This window comes from Clinocottus analis, unplaced genomic scaffold, assembly GCF_023055335.1.
Source record: "Clinocottus analis isolate CAN_PGR_092001 unplaced genomic scaffold, fCliAna1.0.p SCAF_15, whole genome shotgun sequence".
NCBI lineage: Eukaryota > Metazoa > Chordata > Actinopteri > Perciformes > Cottidae > Clinocottus > Clinocottus analis.
This window is the reverse complement of record NW_027175876.1, coordinates 12,012,080-12,028,915: the sequence shown is the minus strand read 5'-3', so window position 1 is coordinate 12,028,915 and position 16,836 is coordinate 12,012,080. Positions and strand designations below refer to the sequence as shown.

At 38.7% G+C, this 16,836-nt stretch overlaps 1 protein-coding gene across 2 annotated transcripts in view; it reads right to left on the bottom strand.

The window, feature by feature from the left end:
• Positions 1-16,836, bottom strand: part of tbc1d32 (TBC1 domain family, member 32) — a 64,890-nt gene that overhangs the window by 26,374 nt on the left and 21,680 nt on the right. For both annotated transcript variants that reach the window (XM_068577413.1, XM_068577414.1), the window contains exons 24-28: positions 10,263-10,385; positions 8,110-8,218; positions 4,858-4,951; positions 4,646-4,771; positions 984-1,067 (exon numbers count right to left, since the gene is read on the bottom strand). In XM_068577413.1, the coding sequence (XP_068433514.1) occupies positions 984-1,067; positions 4,646-4,771; positions 4,858-4,951; positions 8,110-8,218; positions 10,263-10,385 (536 nt within the window). The remainder of the gene's footprint in view (positions 1-983; positions 1,068-4,645; positions 4,772-4,857; positions 4,952-8,109; positions 8,219-10,262; positions 10,386-16,836) is intronic.

Sequence of the window (16,836 nt, the reverse complement as noted above, 5' to 3'; positions counted from 1 at the left end):
TCTGTCTGTTCACATTGAGAAATATCTGTTTCAGATTAAGTAACATTCATAGTTTAGAATTAAATATCCAATCAAGCTCACCTAACCGACATCATGCCGTCAGCATAACATTTAGTATTTTAAGATATGTTGTGTTATATTTGTCAAACGTAACAGAATTTACCAGGGCAGATATTTCAATCCGATTTCATATCTTACTTTTCACTCTGAACAGGTTACACATGAGCAAGCTATGGTTAATGTTTTGATTAATCAGCTACACGCTTCAGTTGCAGTTGAAACAACTAATCTCTCAGTAAGAACTTGTTTGTGTGGTAAAACCCGTTATAATGTCACAGTTTGTGTGACCGCATCCTGGCACAGTTGAGCTTTTTGCCTATCTTGACTTCCAGAGAGGCCAAACACAGCAACTTTGTGTCAGTCAAGCTTGTCAGTCAGGAGTTGCTCAAAGAGTTCTTTCGACAGCTTGAAAATCATTCCAGTGAAGGTCAACGGTTCACTTGCCAATGCTGAAAGCAGCCTCGCTAACGCCCTGCACCCCATTCCTATGGACTCATGTCAACTTCCCTGAAGCGACACTCCAGATCAGACCTCCTGACATGCGTTTGTCTGGATAAGTAAAGCAAAATGTAAGCAATGTGGACTTAAAGACAAAGATCCTGCCAGACTGCATTGTAAATTATGTTAGAAACCATATAACTATGAAACGCTCCTTTAACTCAAAGAATATCTGGTAAGACTGTGTACTTCATAATGGTTTATAACAATAGTTATATAAAGCATTTTATAGTTATTTATAGACGTCGGCGTCATAGAAGGTTTTACCAAATGGGTAATTAACAGAAAGTAATTAACAACAATGACAAAATGGAAAACAGTTGTGTGTCCCATGTACACAGACGGCTTCCCTCAGTGCTCCATAGAGTACCCTTCATTTATTTTACCTTGACTGAATTGTCATTGTATTGCTCTTCTCCACTGACCTTTGCACTGAGCCGAAGCGAAGAAGCATTCTGTGGGGGAGTTGGATAGATGAGCCGCAACCTTCTCCAGAAGGTCAGCCAGCACTGAGGAGAAAAAATACAGGTACGTAAACAAAATGTATGCGAGTACAGACTCAATAAACAAGAGTTCACAAAAAAAATCAAATTTAAGAATTCTCATCAATCCAATCCTTTCCTTCCAACTATTTATAGAATATGGACAATATCCTGTTGGATAAACTACGACAGTAATCAATCCTGTTACAGTGTAAGTTGTCTGGAAAACACATTACCTGTAAATAGTATGCATGTTTAATGAAGCAAACACTGAGTCGTTGGCATAAAAGAAAGGCCCAAAAAGTCCTATAGATATAAATAATTAATAAATGAAGCAGAATTGAGTCTCAAAAGATAGATGTCTAACACAGAAGACCATAGTTGAGCTGCAGAAACACGTGTACATTAACACCATTGCTACACTACGTAAATGTGCATCCGCTCGTATACAATGACAACAATGTCTTTAGCGTCGTAACCTACACACAGTCACTGAAGAGCTAACCATGGTAATCAGAAGGAAACAGGTAATACAAATCATACAACACAATAATAACAACACAAGAGCGGAATCTACCACCGATCATTGTCATATTTACTGAACAAGTTTACATTCATATTTAATCATTGGGAGAATCATACTCGGCATGTGGCTTACAAATTAAGTACAATCCAAAGCCACAGGGGATCAAGCAGAGGCCATTAAAAATGTCACTTAACACAAGTACTACACACTTGTAGGGGCACTTCTTTACTATTACTATACAAATGTGACTTGAGTGGCATTTAAAATGTGATGATTTTCTTCCCAGTAGCTCTTGAAAATATATTATTTTCCACAGGTACGCAATACCTCCTTCACCATCTTCATGAACAACAGCAATGTCTCCTGATGGTATCTTTTACATACATTTTTATTATATACAACTACTGTAGGTAAGGTTTATGTGATCTAAAGCCCTGTAATATACACAATACCTGACTTTGTTGAAACTATTTAACTTTATGGTCACTTCGGAGGCTGCAGTTTTGAGTCATATAATAAATATATAGGTGTTTCTAATATTCAGTCTACCCTACTTAATATGAATATATATATATATATATATATATATATATATATATATATATATATATATATATATATATATATACCCGTTACCCTAAACATGCTCGTTCTTGTACTGAAATGCTAATAGTTAAAGTAACTTTACCACTTCTAGTCCATTTGAAGTAATGCATTTAACTAATTGAACCTATTTCAATGCATTTTGATGTACTTTCTACATCATGTGTAACAGCTGCTAATGATCATTGATAGCTACTTCCTACCCAGCATTTGCCTTGGGCTCACCTCCAGTTGCTCTTTAACATTTAACAAAGCTGAATCGTATCTGGTTCTGTACTCGTCTCAAGTGGCACCAGGGGAAGGCAAGCGATTTAATAAAATACTAATGTGTTAAAAAAAAAAGCATTCATTATAAGATGACAGGCAGTGATTTTTCACATGTGATCATAGAATGGGCTTAATGTTGAAATAAAATTAGCTTAAGCTCTTCTCAGATTTTTTTTCTCCATTACTTACAAGTCAACATAAAAATAGGTTCATGCGACGTGTCTCAATAAAAGCTTTTGTAAAAAAAAAAGAGAAAAAAACTTTTTTATACACAGCAGTGAAGTCAGATTAAAAAAACCGAATCATCACAACCCAGCATCTCATTGACATGCTGTTGAGGAAAATCAATTGAGCAATCAATACGCTGACAAGATCTTGAAGATGCAAACCGTTTTAATAATGAATGCTTTGATGCGGAGATAGTATACTTCATCACTTTTGTCTTGGAGATGTGTAGAAGCCTTTCAGAACACAAGTGATAATCACAGTGTCTTTATATGCAGTTAGACACAAGTAATGTTCCATAAATTGCCTCGGAAGTTGGTTAATTTAGATTTTAATAGATTTAAATGCGACAATTCATTTCATTGAATGTTTCTAAAAAAGTTGAATGCCAGGATTTGCATGGTTAATGACGTGTCAAATAAAATAGCACTTCTGCAGCAGAGGGGAGCTTAAAAGATAGTAAATCTTGATCCTGGTCTTCCAGTGAAAAGCTTTGAAATGAGCGCCGTAGAGCAGAGAGCGGATGCTTTTACGGGTTCAACAGTGTGCTGATGAAAGGAAGCAATCACTGTACAGCGCATGCTAATGACAAGATTGTCAGTCCTCCTACATTTTGAATGTATTCCAGTCCTCCTTGAATCACAGCCAATTACTCCTACATAAGAAAAGGCGTCAGTGCCATTTCGTAGTGCCGATCAATGGCAGTGATGAGGAGGTGTGTGTGTGGTGCACCTGTAGCAAAATGGATGAAGTAGCTCCATAATTCACATGCAGTAGTTTTACTGGATCATAGGGAGTTATTCTTTTGTTCTTATCATTATTAATTTACTCATGAACACAAACTTTAGCGAGAGCCATTTGGAAACAAATGTTGTACAAGGTGAAGGTGACATGTTCTTTTTGCCCAGTTAGCTGGTTCACTTATAGATGCATATGGAAAACGCTATAGTTACATCTCTTTCATATCTGGCCTTTGGTAAAATGTAACCTGGACACACGTGACTGAATGGTGCTGGTTAATACAACACAAAATGCAAGGATGGCATTGGACACACAGTATGAGCCATCTGTTGTTTTTCCTCTGGCTCAGTTTTAAACGCTAGCTGTGGTGCGGTTAACCGTCATTGTACAACATGTATTTTACAATAAAAACATTGTCAGTCTGCCGAGTGTCTTGCTGATTACAGTCCGTTACTTTGAGTTATGACAAAAACAAAGACCCTCTTGTTACTTGGTTGCTTCGTGCATCTTGGGTGAATCAGATTCATATCCAATCTCAAAAAGTGTCAATGTATTCTTGAAGCATCTGAGACTGATTGTAATCTGATTGCCCAAACCATCTTGGGAGGTGGTTTCAGACACACAATGGCCAAAGCACAAGCGTAAGCTTTACACAAGCCAAGTGCAATCACGTCACAAGGCAGTTTATGAAAGAAAACTCTACAACATCGGGTCTGCCGCTGCGTTAACGGCAGCTTAAATTGTACTGGAATTACACTGAAATTAGCTGTGATTTTCCCTTTTGCTTAAAAGCGGCTCCAAAAGGCCCGCTGTGTTTATCTGTTCCCTGGCCAGTTCAAACATTGGATAGTTTTTGTGGCTGACTGAGAATTGAAATGTATGAGTGAGGGAGTGGTGACTCATGAAAACGATAACGGTTTTGTCTTGCAAGAAGTCCATAAATGCAATTCATCCATGTTAGTTTTCTCTTCTTTGTGGCTGAAACGATTTATTTCAATTCAATTTGAATCTTTATTTATTAACTTTTTGTTCTTTTAAAAATTTTTGAAAAGGTTTAAAAGAAAAATAAATGTTAGTAAATTGCCAGTTATACTTTCATGCCTTAGTTATCAATCAGCAAGGTTCTTTAAAATGACAAAAATTGTCCGAGATATATTATCAAGATTAATGCTATGTTATCAATGTACGAGCGCGTCCAGATAAGAAGGCAAATCAGTAGCGACCCCGTGAACCAGTGGCTTACCCTTTCCAGTTAAGATGTTGGGTTTGGAGGTCATGGCTTTGCAGTACTGTCTCCGGCAGCTTTCCATGCAGCACTCCTCATTCTTTAAGTCTTTAGATAATGGCAGAAATGTACTGATCTCAAGGTCTGTATGGGGGAGAAAAAACAACTATAGAAATACAAATCACAATAATGCTCCTTTAACATGGCAGCTACCTCAATGTCCCTCTTACCCTGTGAGTTGTGGAGGATCTTTGGTGAGTCCAACGTGTAGCAGTGAGGTAGAGGATAGCTTGAAAACATGGGCCACGGGTATGGCTCTTCTCCCTGGAATAAGCAGATAAGTAAATCGGATTGACCATTCTGGCCACCTCATTACACCCTAATTATTACAACCTACATGATTAATCATATTTTAATTGTTGTCTTTGATTTGTTTCTGCACCACACTGAGTAGACAAATGCGTCGGCTGTTTATGAGTGTGCTGGATCATTGATGTGTCATTATGTTGAATTGTTAGTATTGGTTTATATATACATTTCAAACTACGAACAGGACAGGACAGTTACTCTGAGATTAATTAATTGAGGAGTAATTGTGTAACGCAGAGCTGGCAGCAGTTATTTGTATGCCATCGTTTGTTTCCTCCTCTCCATCTTAATTTGTTTATCTTTGGAACCCTGTGGCATTTAGTCTCGCATTAATTATGCTTGTTATGTCTTACTTTAAAAGTACCATAACTATTGAGTCACAGCTCAGCATGTGACTCTAAACCCTGTTAACAGGGTTTAGAAAGCAGGTCTGTTTATCCAACAGTCTAGGTGATGCATTGCTCTAACGACATTAGAATATGGACAGAGCCCTTCCTGTGTGTTGGTAAGTTGCTGATGATTGCATACACTCCTGATACAGCTTAGGATCTCTGCTATTGCTGTAGGTAATAGTTTTTGAGGTACTTAACTTACTAAGAGTATTGTAAGGGCCTGAGGGGAAGTGTTTCGTTCCAGCCAGAAGGCTCCACCCACTCGTCAGCAGAGCATTGAGATCAGGTGTGGGATGAGACACACCTGATCCTGATCTCCTCGTCAGGGAGGTTAACACTGACAGGAGCTAAGGAGGCGAACGGCGCAGAAAGACATGTAAAGAGAGGCTTCTCCTCTTTGTGAAGAAGAAATTGGTAAATTGGCTAGCGGCGCGGCTGATATAGTTTAGTTTGAGTAGTTACCTTATAGAGCTCTGGACAGACCTACGTTTGCAGTTATTTTGAGTTTGTTTAATTCAAATTGTTTAAAACCAGCAGATATGAATCTGCCTGTCTTCCATACTGTCCTGTTAAGAAATACTCAAAGAATCACACATTTTCAGATTTTATTAATTCATATAACGATCTTACTTATGCTAAAAGCTAACACAATCAGCCTTATAAAAACCTACATGTAGAATAACTTAGTATCTGTGGAAAGTAAACTGCAGAGTGGTACCTTAGTCCTGCACAGGGCACGAGACGATTATATTTTGTTTAATTTTCCCTGGTGAATGCACCTTTTAGCAAACGTTTGATAAGAAACATGAGTCATTGCCTCACAGTTGGATGGATGCCTCCACAAACCAGTCAGGATGCAGTTTTTTGCATCCATATCTGTCCAAAATACCATCATTTCATAGTTTTGTCCCATCGGACATTGTGGAGAAAAACATGTTTCGTGAGGTTACAGTCACCAAATTATAATAATTCATCCTTGAGTCCAGGTGGACATAACCACGTCTGTGGAGCCATCTCTGCAGCAGTATAAACAACCTAACAGTTTAACTATTTACAATTTTTAAATAGTTGAATATTTAAATTATTGATTGAAGATGTTCATGGCCTTTATGAGGTCTCTGTGCAGAAGGTAAATATTCTGACAGACACTTTCAAATGGCAGCAATAGCCATTGTTGTTGAACCCCGTGGTACTTCTCCTTTGTCACCAAGAGTAGATTCATTTTCCTTGTTTTGTAAACTTCACACAACACCAGTTATAATTTAACAGCTTTCTGGTCCCTGTGCTTCCTTCAGGTGACAGGAGAAATGACCAAAACAGACTTGTGAAACACAAAAGAAACACTCACTAAAGTAATTTACGCTCTCACCTTTTGAAATCTTTCAAATCCTTTCCTTTACCTCGTTGTAAATTAGTTTCCTGTTTAGTGTTCAGCATGAACATCAACTAAAACATTGATATTCATCCCAATACATGTTGAGTAAATAAAGGTGCAGGCTGCAGACTTGTATCAGTCTGTGGGGCTCTTACATCAGCTGTGAAGTGCGAATCTGTCTTGCTGAATAATACATACAACACGTAATTTTACCAGACGCTTGTATTTAAGGGGGAAATTTGCCACCTTTTTTTAATGGGGCAGTTTCCTGTATCTAGAGCCATACGTTGATGCAACAGTGACAAAGTTGGAGGCAAGGAAGAACGACAGGCGATTAGACCTTGTATTTCTCTGGGTAGCCAGCCAGCTAGAGGACGCTCAAAAACAGAACTTCCTAGTTCTCTTCCCTTGTATTGAAAACTATCTTTGTTTCCAACAGTGAAACTAACATCCTAGAATATGAGTGCAGAGGATGTTATGGACGGAGATACGTTTCACAGTGTTTTGGCGATCATTATTATATTCAGCCACATTCTTAGAGCCAGAGTAAACAGCTGAAGTAATGCAGCGTAGAGAGGCCGAGGCTGCAAGCTGTGCAGGAGGATACGGCCGGCGGCACCGCTCCACCAGCAGGAAAACTCTGCTTTCTCAGTCAATACAGCACTCACTGAGGGATGTATCGCTTCAATTGACGACACTGACCATCAACACTGATTGGACATCCAAATAAAATGGATAGGATTTTACTGTCAAGATTCTTTGGGTAGTAAAATTTCTCAAATGATAGTTGGCCACAGCCTCATCAAAATGCTGCTGTCGTGACCAAGCTTTCAACTAACTTTAATATAAACTCATTCAAGCCATTATTAGATGATCAGAGTGACAGACGTAGTATAAAAAGTAAGAAAGTCCGCTTTTGGAGGAAGTGGTGGTGGATGGGTAAAAAAAAGGACTTTTACTCATGGGGTTCAATCCCTCAATCCAAAAGTTGAATGATTTTTACTGACCACATTATGTCATGCACTGTGTCACTGAGTGACAGTGTCCTGTAGGTCAAGAGGTTACAAGCATACTTATTTTAAGCCAAACCAAAAAATGATGTTTTTTCTTACCCTTACCCGAAGGTTTTGTTGCCAAACCTAACTGCCTCTGTTTCAGGTACAAACCTTCTGCGTAAAGATACTCTGCCGAGATCACATTCTTTCATTTTCGTTTTTTACTTCAACCCCAAATGAAAATAAGCAGATTTGACTTGCCAAAAAACTATCAATCCACATCAGAGGAGGAGAGGAACCAGAAGTACAAGGTAAAAACCAGGTGACGATGAAAAGTAGAACATAGCTGACCTCTTGCAGTGCTCGAGGTGGAAGCTTCCTCTCAGACGGTCCTCCGACCAAACTAACGCGGACCAGCACGTGATTCCTCTCCACTGATAAGTTGTCTATGATTAACTCCCTGAGAAAGTTTTAAAAAAGGGGATTAGACAAAAATGTAATTGTAGGAGGTGTAAGAGAAGTAAAGGAGAAAACGTACAATGGCCTCTGGCCCTAATGTATTAAACGTTCATGCACTGCAATTTGTGTGCTATTGCATGTTTGCAAGATGATAGAATGAGAATGACAGAAAAAGAAAAGTGGGAATGAGAGTGACAGAAAACGTAAAGTGGGCTTGTTGTAGAATACACTCAATGTCCATCTTACTCTAAATCTATATTCAAATAGATTTGGTACATACGATCGTGCAAATTTATATTTATATATATATATATATATATATATATATATATATATATATATATATATATATATATATATATATATATATATATATCCAGTTCAGTAACGCATCAAAACTTCCCCAATGCAGATAACTTTCTTTGAAAAGTCTTCTAAAAGACTTTGTGCAGAGTTTAAAGCCTCTGGATGACTCTATCATCACTGCAAGAAAAGAAAAGAAAGAGGCAGGGTTTCAATGCTTAGAATTTCAGATAAGATCATAGAATATCCCAATTATAAAGGCACTTTAGGGTCGAGGTTTGTCAGCCTTGGTGGATAGTTCTTATAGCTGAAGCAATTTTGACTTTAATTTAATAATAAAGGAGACTATTTTCTTGCACAGTTCTCTTTCCAATGGCCTGTTTGCCACAAAATCTAATTTGCATACATTTCCTTGTGAATAAAAAAAGTCACATCACTCAGCTCAAACAGCTGGGGTCAAATAAATGTGAAGATTGCGTAGCAGTTTCGGTAATAGTGTATGTTACTAATAGCAAAAAGGTCAAAGCAGAAATGAAGCATTAGGGAAAATAAGTGACAACAAAGACAAGAGTAAATAAATCAAAAAGTACAGTTAAAAAAAATGAAACAGGAGAAAAGAGGAGGAAGAGATGATGATGTCTGTGATGATAATAGGAGCATGAGGGGGAGAGAGGGCACAGAAGGGAGATGGGAGAATAAATTAACAAGTCATCACTCTCCAGAAATTGAGCCAGGACTCAGATATGCAATGTGAGTTGTCATTTCAGGGCCATTTTCATTCATAACCAATAGCAAAAGCTACTGCCAGCCATTACCAAGCGAGAGGGGCTCTTGAACACCCACTTTCAGAAAAGGCCTTTTCACTGTCTTCCCGATTCATTTCATTTGTGACAAGGCAAACAAACAAACAATTTCTCATCCTGAGCAATGATTATATTTGAAAGTGTTCATGTTGATGCACGGAGGAGCAAAAAGCCTCCTTTACTGAACAAGAGAGAATCAATGTGCAAGTTGATTGAACGCAATGTGGAACTATTGAAAGGTGGAAAAGAAATATGTACATTTCTTTTGTTCTCTGTAGTCAACTGAACTTTCTAGGAAAGCTAAAAGGGCAACATCTGAGTACAGAGAAATTAAGGAGCATTTTTATTAAAAAAATCAAGCTACGAGTGTGTTAAAAAGGCATTTTCAGCTCTGTTCTTGTCCACAGTTACCTATTACAACAGCGTTACCTGCTAAGCTTTAAAAGTGTTGGTTGGAGTCACTTTAACCTGCGTTAACCAAGCAAGCCATTTCACTTTGCTGTCTGACTTTACGCTAGGCTAAGCTAACCAACTCAGGATTTATAGTCAATGCACAGGCATGAGGTTAATATGCATCCTTTCGTCTTCCTCTCTGTGGGAGCACATTATTTCCAAAAGTCGTAACTACTTCTTGAATTGAAAAGAGAGCCTTTCTTTGTTTCTAGTTATATTACATTAAATACATGTATAATTCTGATTACATTCCATATTTTTGCATTGTCAACTAATGACAAGATCAAAACCAATCTATTCTCAAAGACATGAGCAAAATCACACTTGCTACTTACTTTCTTTCTGACTTCTTTTACATCCATAACTTATGTGAATAACCCCAAGTGATATGAATAACGATATCATTATGGCATAATCGTTTAAGTAATTGATAATGATACAACTTTGCAACCATATATCTTTGACTTTGTGTTTGTTGGTTCGTACCCATCATCTGAGTCCAGCTCCGTAACGTTCTCCCTCTGACTCTTCAGCAGCAGGGAGCAGATGTTGTACTGGCTCTCCAGCAGCAGGAAGGAGTCCAGGTTACAGCAGACAACGCTGAGCAGTCTGTAACAACACATACAAACAAGACGTCAAAAACACAGAGGGAACTGCCATTTACAGGCAGTTCTCACAGTAATGCAGTAGTACTGTACAGCAGGGGAGAACCATGAAGAAAGAGACACCATTTGGACTTTGGTTGTCCATTTCCCCAGGCAGTGCTGGATCAGTCATCACAATTATTCACCAGCTCACCGTAGCCAATCGTAAGCTTTGTTAAATACGATCCCCTTGGGAACAAGCGTCATGGTTCATTTTCAGTTGCTGGTAATGACACCAGACTCAAGCAGCATTTTGAGACACCACAGCGTGTTTTAGCTCTGTGTATTAAATGATCCAACGCCTGTAAAGAGGAAAACATCTTTTTAAATGTCAGCGTTACTGCTTGTCACAGTTTTATTAGTCACAATTTTTTTATGGAATAAAAAACAAGAGTGGTAACCCATTTCCCAAAACATACATTTCCATTCCACCACCTCTTTCCAGCTGCACCAGAACTCACCTTAAGTTAGACTGAATGATGTGTGTGTGTGCGTGCGTGCGTGCGTGCGTGCGTGCGTGCGTGCGTGCGTGTGCTCTGTGCTCTACCCCCTTCAACTCATATAACATGATCAAAAATGTATAATATAATAACGATTTTGAAGATGACTGACAGTCAAATCTATACTCAAATTGCCACAGAACTTTAAGTTAAAATAGATATTTTCACATTTTGCAAAAATGCTTCATCTGCTTTCTAAAAACCCATTAGTCCCCTAATAGACTGACAGAGCACGTTTAGGAGGATTCAACTACTTTTGTTTGATATTAATCAATAACATAGTCCCAGACAATCTTGTCCAAGTTGATTCCCTTCATCTTATTGTGAAAAATAACCATAAGCAGAAATGTCACAGTTATTTTTACGCCTTTAAAAAGGCATTTTAACATAAATCTCTGACCCTGCTTTCCACGAAATATGATTTCAACTAGTAGCTGTGCATTTGCTTGTTCTTATACTGACACATCAGCGGCAGTGTTAAGCTCTGCATGCTGTTCGGTGTTCGTCCTTGTGAAACACATCTCTCCTTTTAAGCAGCTGCTTCTCTTCCGGATGTGCTGGGCAGTTGCTTGGACGACTGTTTGACTGACAGCTGGACTCAGTCGTTCTGACAGCAGCACAGCAAGAGGCTGAGAGTCTGTCAGGCCTTCTGACCTATCGCTGTTTGAAACCAAGGAACGGGAAACACCAGTTTGTCTGCTATCGCACTGATAGGCTTCACTTCAAGTCAAGTGGGGTGAAGACTGACTTTCTAATCAGGTATTTTTGAAAATGAAAAGCTGTTCTGAATGGCAATTTATTGGGGAAACAACAGCATTGGTAATTGTGTTGCCTGGAGGAATTTTTACTCAACTAATCATCGTTTGCATAATCAATTAATATGCTGATTATTATCTCTTAATTGTTTCATCTACAAACCAAATACAAGGGAGAAAAATGCATTACAACATTCCAAAACCCAACAATACTGATGTTACTGTCAGACTAAATAACTAAGAAAAAAAACACACAAAATACTGTATTCACAGTTTTTGGTGGGACCGTGGAGAACAATGAGTGAAGACCACCAGATCTGTTTTGGTCTCGTGACAGTCTAGTGTCAGTGAGCAGTTCACAAACCAAGAAGAGGATCGGAGTAGAATCGCAAGGAGCTACCTGTGGTTGAGGTACGGCCTTCATTCCTTCTTGTTCCATCAAGGCATGTTGTGATAGGATAAAAGCTGACATAAGTGGCGATTGTATTTCCTCGGCCTAACAACAGACAATGTACCAGTACAGCTCTCCAGCAGTAACACACTGTATCCTCTGACAGCTATATTGGACGCCCAACACTTCATAGCTAAAGTGGCTGAAAACAGACAATAACATTGAAGTGTCTGGAAATACTCCAACAGAGACATGTAGTTTTTTTTGTGCTTGCCTCGAACTGATCAAGCATGGTATGTAGCCAACAAGTCTTTAATGTAATGATAGTTTGTGCTTTCATAATTGTGCCAAGGGTAACACACGGCTGGACGCCGAAGGGTTTTAAAAGACTACAATCCATCTCATTTAGGAATTGTTGATGTTCATGCTGACAATGACTACAACCCACTTATCTTACGTTGAAACACCTATTAAGGACAGATGATTACTCCCGATGAGTTATCTGCTTGGCAGTGTGAACGAAGATCAAGCGGCATGATTGATTTGTCATACCTGAGTAGAAATGCAAACGCTCAACTTAATGGAGGAACTATTTGGGAGGCTTATGTCATCGACAGGCAGGAGGTGCTGCGGAAATCAATCATAGCATCATTAAAACGGTGCATGACTCCAAAAAGAAAATCTTCACAAATGTAGCCATCAGAAGCAATCCTATTCCATAGATCTGTGAAAACTGGCAATTACAAGTAAAATCAGTTGGAGATTTATGTTTATATGATTCAAAAAGAGACTAAATTGTTAACTGGGCCACTCTTAACAAATTAAAACAACCACTTTCATGATCTGCAGATCATCAGGCAGCAGACTGAACCCCCCAGGCTCTGTGTATCTGCAAAGATCAATTAGAAGTTTCATTTGGGCCTTGACACGGCATGCACCCCCCAACAACACCATAAAACGTCAGTACACTGTGGGGAGCTTTTTAATCTGTCACTATAGAGCCTGAAACCAATCAGATTAATCTCTTCCACTTTGTTGTCCATCTTGTTTTTCGACACAGAATAAAACTCTAAAATATTTATTTTCTTCTAATTATTCTGAATCTATTCTAATCTAGTTGTCTTTGTCTCGGGAGGCGAGACAAAGACAACGCAACTTAAATGAGGACGAGATTAACTCTTTGACCTGCCACAAAGACTTTGTTTTAGTTCTATAACTAATTGTTTCAGGCAGAGACAGATTTGAACCTTTTCGGTTGTCACAGGCCAGGGTTTCATCTGGACCTGAGATCATCTGGACCTGAGATCACCTGAACCTTTCTGCATCACAAACATCATCTTTGTTCTCTCAAACTCCAGCTGACTTTTGACAGCTTTTACCCTCCAACATTACACATCAGAGGTATTAACAAGATTGTTGTATGTGTGTGTGTCTTTCCTTGTCTCATTGCTGGTAAATGTTGTTGTCATATTCATAAAAATCTCTGTAGTGGAGATATTGCTGTGGACTTAAAAAACACAACATAAATCAAAGCAGGTTTGAATGTGAAGCACGCACGCACGCACGCACGCACGCACGCACGCACGCACGCACGCACGCACGCTCGGAGCCGTCAATAGCAGAGAGAAAAGTCTGACGACATCCAAACAATTCAGACAGGGCGAAATATGCAAGAGTGATGGTTGCCATGACAACAAAGAGGCCTTTCGCTGGTGGGGTTTCAGCTCTCATTAGCTTGTGAACATCAAGAGTGGTGGCTCCTGTTTTATAAGAGGGGCTGCGCTTCAGGAATGATCAGTGCACGTGTGCCCGACAGTCGTGCTGGTGATTAAACATGCGAAGAATATGTTGCAATGAAAATACACAACCTACAAAAGAAGTCGTGACAAATTGCTGTCGTATAAGTCCAAGGCTGGTTTCAGACCGCCTTGAGGTGAACACTTACAAGACACAACTGGAGAAGTGGTCCAATTTCAGGAAGACTGCAATAGTTCAAACCAGCTCCTGAGGTTTCATTACGATGGCTGCTTCAAGGGAGGGTTTTATTTATATATATATATATATATATATATATATATATATATATATATATATATATATATATATATATTTATATATATATATATATATATATATTTATATATATATATATATATATATATATATATATATATATATATATATATATATATATATATATATATATGAAAAAACAATTTACCGATCCTACTAACAAGTAGCATCTGTTATCCCAAATCCTGATATTTCATTCCTGTGCCATAGAGCTCCATTCTTGTCCGGAAACTATTAACAACTCATCAATGAGGTCCTTGTCTGCACTGGGTGACATGTTCAAGTAGCACACTGAACATGACACTGTGTATTTTGAGTCAATTCCAGATAAAACAGAATGTGCATTAAATGTGTATGAATCTACATCTGAAAATAGTCCCTAACAAATGCACCATTTACTGTTTGATGTTTGCTAGAAATCTACAGAGCCCAGCTGTTTTAGGAAAAAGCTGTGCCTTTGTCACAGTTAATGTGTGTCTTCAGCAGGAAGCAATGGTCTTGGAGCCGAGTGCCACTAAAAGGGTGTAAAATAATACTGCAGTCTTGTCCTTTCAGCAACCACAACGCCTCGCAGAAGATAGTCAACCTTCAGTACATATCTGAGTGAAAGTGAACAAATGTGCAGCCTAAAAAATTGAGAAGCTTTCACGAATTTCAAAATACACCAATGAGCATATTCCTTCAAATAAAATGCTCTTTATAAACATGGACCGGATATCTGTTATTCACTATGCAACATATGTGAGGGATCGACAGTTGTGCTAATGATTGAGGCTGAGCCCCCTCACTCGTCCACTGAGGTCATATAATTAGTTTGCCTTGAATGTCAGCAGGAAACCATGTAGACATCCAGAGAAAGAAAAAATTAATAAGGTAGCAACCATGCCACTCAATTAATAATCAAACCCTGAGATGAAATGTCTTAACTTAACAGGCAATGTAAGAAAGGGAAGCCTTGGGAAATAAATTAAGTAGGGCATTAAGTGACAGTCCAACTGTTTGAAACGCAGTTTAATGATGAATCCCGTTGACGAGTGTAGAGCTTTAATGACCTTTACGCTGCAGGGGGCGCTGTTCTCCACTCAATACAAACTTGGCCAAAGCAAAATTGCAACAGTCTCAGCCGCCAGACATTTAGGTAAAGCTTTACAAAACAAAAAAAACAAACAAAAAAGGCACTGCTGCAATGTAAATATCCAATATAAGAGAAAAGCTGCACCAGAGCGACCTCAACATGAAGTAGATGCATGAGTCAGGAAAACGTTCTAAATATTCAAAGCACAGACAGACCACAGCTCGCTCTGCTTCCTGCGATGGTTTAGCTTCTTCAGCATGTGAAAAGCTGCTGCATGTTATTCTAGTCTGTGGTGACATTGACTGCAACAGGATGTCTTTCCGGCCATCAGACTAAATAATACACCCCCACACTCTCACTGTTGAGACATTAACCTGAGTCAGCATGTATTCACTATCTGTACATTGGCCACTCAGTGAGAGTCTGTTCAAGACCCTAAACATATTATCTTATTCAGCCTTCTGCCATGGAGGATGAAGTTATACAGAACCACACACCTCTGGCTATTCATATTCATATTTTTTTCTCTTATTAAAAAACCCTTGCCACTTTTATTTTTCAATATATACTGACTTTAAAGTTTATTATGTAACATATGCATCTAGTATTGCACTATGTTTTTTATTTTATTATATTTTTATAGTCCTTTTTTAGGTCTAGGTTTCCGATAGTCGGAGGTAGGCCTGTCTCGGTTAGACAATGGAGATTACACGTACGTCTATGCGCCATTGAGGATTTAGCAATACTTGAATCATTCGCAGCGGTGGGTTTCAATCATATCTGATCAAACTACACACACGGCGCTAATAAAGCAGATAAGCTGCGTTTTAGAGTCTCGCTGCGAGTAAAGGAAAGTTCTCTCCAAACTTCATCTGTGATTGTTGCTTGCCCATCAGCATTTAATGATACAAAGAAAAAAGTAAAGCGGATACAACCAATGTTAAGACTTTTTTGCAATAATGTATCATGTAAGGACGTGAAAAAGATCACTTGCAGTGATAAAGCAACAGAGAACTTTCACCCGAATCTCCCCTCAGCTTTACATAGCTTTGTTCAGCTCATTGTTTAGCTGTGTGGCTCAGTTCCCTCTCGCTGCTCTCATAATGTTGTTTTCAGCTCTAAACCCACTCTAATCTACCTGCTCAGCACCAAACGGCAGACAGAAACCGTTAGCAACTTATTTGTGAACACTTTCATAACCCAACTGCGAGACAGCTCACTACATTTAACTATCGATTCTTTTGTTAAATGATGGAAATGGTAAATGAATCGCGTCTATGTAGCACTTTTATCCAAAGCACTTCACAATTTGCCTCTCAATTACCCCTTCACACACACTTAAACTTTAATTGTCACATTCATGAAATCTAACCCTTGCATTTAACCCGTCCTGAGCATTTAGGAGCAATTGGCTGCTGTAAGGGAGCAACTCGGTGTTGAGTGGCTTGCTCAAGGCCGAGAAACGAACCAGCAACCTTGTGAATTAAGGACGGCCAGCTTGACGCCCTCCAGCCATACACACACACACACACACACACACACTAATTATCCATTGTAACTGTATTTTCAGTATATATAATACAACCTTTCCAACTATTTTGATCCATTTGTATAGCCCAATT